This window comes from Ichthyophthirius multifiliis (genome assembly GCF_000220395.1).
Source record: "Ichthyophthirius multifiliis unplaced genomic scaffold scaff_1120509250617, whole genome shotgun sequence".
Taxonomy (NCBI): Eukaryota; Ciliophora; class Oligohymenophorea; order Hymenostomatida; genus Ichthyophthirius; species Ichthyophthirius multifiliis.
The window spans coordinates 2396-8316 of NW_004086591.1; the positions used below are offsets into that span (position 1 = coordinate 2396).

Sequence of the window (5921 nt, forward strand, 5' to 3'; positions counted from 1 at the left end):
AATACTAAAGGGTTTGAGTTATATAAATAGCTTTATTTTTAAGAAAGTTATGGAAAATTCACAAAATTTGGTATCTTTTTAAAATATATTTTATATAAAATATATAATATAAATATATATATATTATATATATATATATATATATATATATACTTCTTTTTCATTATATTCTTTTTGAATTGGCGTTATATATGATGAAAGTTATATTAATGAACCATTTAACGTTTTTTTCATTTATAATTCATATTTGGTATTTAGATCTTCTATTTTTTTTATTTAAAAATAATAATGTTTATATCTAATTTTTTTAATAAACTCTTTTTTTCAGAGTCCTTTTATTGTGATTTCTATATATATTTTTTAATTTTAATTATAATTTTAAAATATTTATTTATTTTACCTATTTTTTTAATTATGATTTTTTATCCATTTTTTTATGTTTTTTTATTTTTTGATAGAAATTTTAATATTTAAAATAAAAATAATATCCGTTTTATTTAATATATGAAATTTATTTATTTTTAAAAATATATATATTTTTTTCAAAAATTATATATATATTTCTTTATCATGTATATTTTTCTCCTTCATATTAAACTTCGAAATTTTCCAAAATATCTTTAATTAGAAGTTATTTTCTTTCTGTGACAAACTATTCCCATTATTAAAGCTTTATTTATTTATAAAAATATATTAGTTTATTTTCATCATCTATTAATTTCTTAATTGTATCTAAATATTATTCAGGTGATATTTATTAGTTTTCAACTTTCATTTCTATTATCTAAATATTTTTATTAAATAATTATTTTTTAGATTTTATAAATTTACCATTTTATTTTTCATGAATTCTTCGTTAAGTTTATTTGCTACTTTTCTAACTGCAAGTGTAAATTTAGCTTATTTAATTTCATCTTATAAAAACTTTTAAAATTAATCTAAATATGGTAAACTTTAATATTTTTATGGATTTTCAAGGTTTATTGCATCTTCAATTGAAATACCTTTAGGCAATTATTAAGAACATTAATTAATTAATTCAATTCCTTAAGTTTTTTCAGTAGGTTATATAAACTATTTTATTTATTTTTTAAATAAAAGAAAAATGAACAAAAATAATATAAAAATTGTAATACAAACAAATATGGTTATGAAGATTGTTAATCATATTATTATTATTATTATTATTATTATTATTATTATTATTAATTATTATTATTATTATTATTTTATTTATAATTAATCTTATTATTGAACCTATTAATTCTTTTATTCTTCAGGGTTAAAACTAATTTCAGAAAGTTATTTTTTTTTATATTCTTCTACTCCTTCATTTATATTAAAAGGAGGATAAATTTATTAAAGTTTATAAATTTAGAATTCTTTATTATTTATAGATTAAATAGGTGCTTTAATATATATTCCATACTTTTTTTTTATTTAATCAAAAAAATATTAAAATAAAATTACATCTAAATAAAATTTATGATTTTTATATTAAAGTTCTAATTAAGCATCTATAGAATTAGTAGTTTCAATGTCCGTAAGATTTATAACTCCTTTTGCGAATTCAGAATTTGAAAAGAATCCTTTTTCATACATAATTATATTTATTTTTTTCTAATATAAATCGAGTGGAATATTTTTCGAATTATGTAAAGTAATAATATTATCATAGTTAAATACTAAAGAAGGGTCACAATAATCAGTTTAATTTGAAAAAACACTGCCTTAAGATTCAAAAGAATAAAATATTTAGAATTTACCAGATTTACAATTTATTAATCTTTTTAATTTAATTTGAATTTAGTTTTTATCTAAATTTTTATTTTCAAAACTTAGATTTATTTTTATATTTTCTTTAGTTATTTTAGGTAATAAAATCCATTCATTATATTAAGCTTTTTCTAAATTTAAAGTAGTTAACTTATATTCTTCTATTCTTGATTTACTTTTCTCAATTATTTCATTTGCTAATATTTTCTTTTAAAAACTAGCCATTTTTTATAAATCATATTCTTATTTTATACCAGTTTCTAGTTTATCTATCCATAATTTTTTATCTTTTTCAAATAAAATAATAAAAAAAAAAAAATATTTAATTAACGATATTTATAAAAAAATACTTATTTCATATTATTAAGGGCTCATATCTTAAAAAAACTATAAAGTAATTTACTTAAAATCGTTCTACATAAAAACTGAAATAGGTTAATCATTTCCTTCTTTTAAATTTTAGAGTATACCTTAGCCTTTTTTAAGTAAAGGAATATAATAATTTTAAAGGACATCAACTTTCTCGTTTCTTAAATATTCTTTATAAAAGTTACATAGATTATGATACTATTTAAAAGTTTCACTTAAAATGGTTATTTTTTAAACAATTGTTTTATCATCATAATTTTCCTTTAAAATTTCATTCATATTTACTTCTTTATTATTTTAAAAATTTCCAAGATTTTATTAAATTTTCTTAAAGTCATCTAATTACTCAATAGTAAATTTCAAATAAGCCTAAGAATTTATTTTTAACTGTTTTAAGTCTGTCTATAATTAGTTTATTCTTTAGCCTATTTTAATAAAGTAAGTTTTTTCTTATTTAGAATTTTAATACAATTCTTTTTATTTTTATAGTATTTTTTCTACTTATCCTTCATATTTCTCACCAGTTAATTTCCCTTCCAAATACTTCTAAGAAAATGTTTTCAGTGCCTAATTTATTTAATAAATTTTTTCCTAAAAAAACTACAATAATTACTAAGGTAGAGCCTTATTACTTTATTACTATTGAATATTTTTCTTTTCATTTAATAATAAAGAAACAACTAATATATCTTCTATTTTATTAAAAATATTTTCTTTTTCAATTAATCTATTCACTATTTCTTATTATTTTTGGCTTACACCAGTATTTTTTCCTTATTATTAATTTTATTTACTTTGTTTTTATTATCCTTAGTTTGAATCATTATTATTATATTAAAATTAACTTGAAATTTGTTCTAATTTCTATTCTCCTCTATTAAATTCTTACATTTCTTTTTATAATTAAAGTTTTTGTTATTCATATTATTTTTAATGTTTCTTAATTTCTTCATCATCTTCTTCCAATTCTTACATATTAGCGATTTAATTTTCTAATTCTTCTATATCTTTTTTGTGTTTTACTATATTTTTATTTTGTGTTTGTACTGGTACATTTGCAATTTCATCATCTTCTATATCATCCCCTATCATATTTTAAAAGTTTTTCAAATTTCCAGCTAATTTATCTATTTATTATTATTCTTATTGTAATCTTAATTTCATTTCTTTTTCATATTATTTATCATCAAATTATTCATTTTCATCCTCTTATTTTTTATAAATATATATATATATATTTTTTTATAAAATTTTAAAACCTTTCATATTTTCTAATTCTTTTTCTAATTCTGAAATTACATTTTTAACATTCATTTTTTTTATATTTATTAATATATATATATGTATTTATATAGTATAATATTTTATTATAATATATTTATTTTTAATAATATATTTACTAATAAAAATTTTATCATAAAATAAAAAACATATCTAAATTAATATAAATATATAATTTTTTTGTTTCATATAAAATTAATAATTAAAAATAAAAATCTTTGTAAAATTATATATACATATATTTATATAAAAATAAATATGTTTTTTACATATTAAAAATATTTGATTTTGTAAATTATATAAAAAACAGGCGCATAAAAAGCCGCATTCTTTATATTTAATTTATTAAGATTATTTATATTAACTTTCTACTATTTCTATAAATTAATTTGACAAAATTTTAAAATTAATACCTTTTAAAACAACTACATCTTTATTTTAAAAATCTTTTTATTAATTATGCTATAATTAAAAAAGTCAAAAGTTGATATTCCATTAGATATTTTATTAAATTAATTTATCATATACATATTTATAAATTAGCTTAGTAATTAATTTGTCGATATTATTAATTTTAAGTTTATTTAAATTTACATTAAAAGCTTGATTGTTTTTTTGTAAATATTCAGAAATTGTCATTTTTAATTTAAATTAAATAATAAAATATTAATATTTTAATGTGTAAGAGGCTTATCCTTTTAAACGAAACGGGTTATATGTTAGCAATATTTATGTGATTGTTTAATATTTTATTAAAAAGAAGTTTTTTTAAAAATTGAAATATTTATTATTGACAATAAAAATATATTTTACAAGAATTTAAACATTATTTTTTTTATTTTACTTTATGTTTTTTATTTTATTTTTAATTTATCAAAAATACGCAATTAAATACATGTATAAAAAGTACTTTTTTTTTTTTTTTTTTTCTAAAAAAAATTAAAATAAATAAAATATCTTAATTATATTTATTTTTTATAATTTATTATTGAATTTTCGAGTATTATTAAATTTTAATCCAAATTAACATTCATTTTTAGAAATTCTTATTATAAAATCAGAAATAAATAAATAAAAAATATTATTTTTGTATTTAAAATTATTTAAATAATTTTAATTTTCGATTATATAAAAATATATTTATGAAATATAAACCAATAATTCTTAATTAGAAGATATTTAATATAAAAAACAATACTTATAAATATATATAAAAACTAATTTTTTTCTTTAAAAAACTATTAAAAAAATAAAAATCAATGATCATATAAGTCATATTTTTTATTTTATTATAAATTTTATATAATTTTTATATTATTTTTTTTATATTTTAAATTAAAATAATTTTTATTTTAGCTTTAATTTGTGATTATTTTTATATAGATATTATTTTCTATATATTTTTTATTCATGATATTAAAAAATTTACTAAAAATTTTAATTGATTAAATTAATATTATATAAAATTATAAATAATAGAAAGAAATATCTTAAAATTTATATAATTTATATTCTGTAAATATATCTTTATTAATTAAATTTTAATATTTATATGCATTTTAATTGATTTTATTAAAATTATAGAAAATTATAAATAATAGAAAAAAATATCTTTTTATTTAAATAATTTATATACAATCATAAAGTTAAATAAATATTATTCTTAAAATAAAAAATCTCATTTTTACGTTGTTGTTTTATTTTAATTATTAAAAGTTTTTATTTTTATATTATATTATATATTTTATGATTAAATTCCTAATTATATTTGTTATTTATTTAAAATAAAAATATTATATTGAATTTTATTATAATTTAAAAATATTGAATATCATATAAGAAATAATTTTTTTTTATATATAAATAAATTAAAACCTTTTATCTTAAAAAACTAAAATAAAACATGAAGAAATAATCATTGTTAGTCATAATAATATTAATATAATAATCATTTTAATAGTAATAATCCGATAAATAATGCTAATGTGAATTAAAGCTAAAATATTTACCTGATGAAATTACTGTATAAGGAATAGCATCTGCTTTTCTATAATATAACTAATTTTAATTATAAGTTTCTTATGAAAATGTTGGTGATACAGTAGAAACAGCTAGCTAATAAAATAATTAAGTTGTGAATTAACTTTTAGGTATTTTAAATTAATAGTTGTTTACACACTAATCTAACTTATAAATTTAAACAACTGGCTAAAGTTTTTAACATAATATAGAAGGAAAAACTTAAGTTAAAAATTCAATTAAAGTAAGCTCTTCTTATTTAAAAGACGTTGGAATAGCTATTTCAAATGCCGTCGCTAATTAATTTACTTCTATAGATTATTTATAATACAGTAATGATGATGATTCAATAAACAAAAAGCTTTTTGATTAAGCAGTTTAAGATGCTAAATATAAAGCGGAATTACTTGCAAAATAATTTAATTGTAAAGTTGTTGGCTTAAAAAGAGTTAAATTGTTAAAGATTATAATAAGCC

The 5921-nt window shown here is 15.1% G+C and overlaps 1 protein-coding gene across 1 annotated transcript, besides 7 other annotated features; it reads right to left on the minus strand. All coding sequences in view use genetic code 6, as the record gives it.

The window, feature by feature from the left end:
- Positions 1–99: 99 nt before the first annotated feature.
- Positions 100–152: a microsatellite.
- A 360-nt stretch (positions 153–512) lies between these two features.
- Positions 513–563: a microsatellite.
- Positions 513–568: a microsatellite.
- A 572-nt stretch (positions 569–1140) lies between these two features.
- Positions 1141–1319, minus strand: IMG5_085200 (hypothetical protein; the record flags this gene model as incomplete). The annotated part of the gene is made up of 1 exon (XM_004035820.1): positions 1141–1319. A coding segment is annotated over one exon (179 nt), but the record flags the coding sequence as incomplete, so codon positions are not given.
- Positions 1168–1253: a microsatellite.
- Positions 1320–3146: 1827 nt separating the features above from the next.
- Positions 3147–3193: a microsatellite.
- A 272-nt stretch (positions 3194–3465) lies between these two features.
- Positions 3466–3504: a microsatellite.
- A 1493-nt stretch (positions 3505–4997) lies between these two features.
- Positions 4998–5031: a microsatellite.
- Positions 5032–5921: the final 890 nt, after the last annotated feature.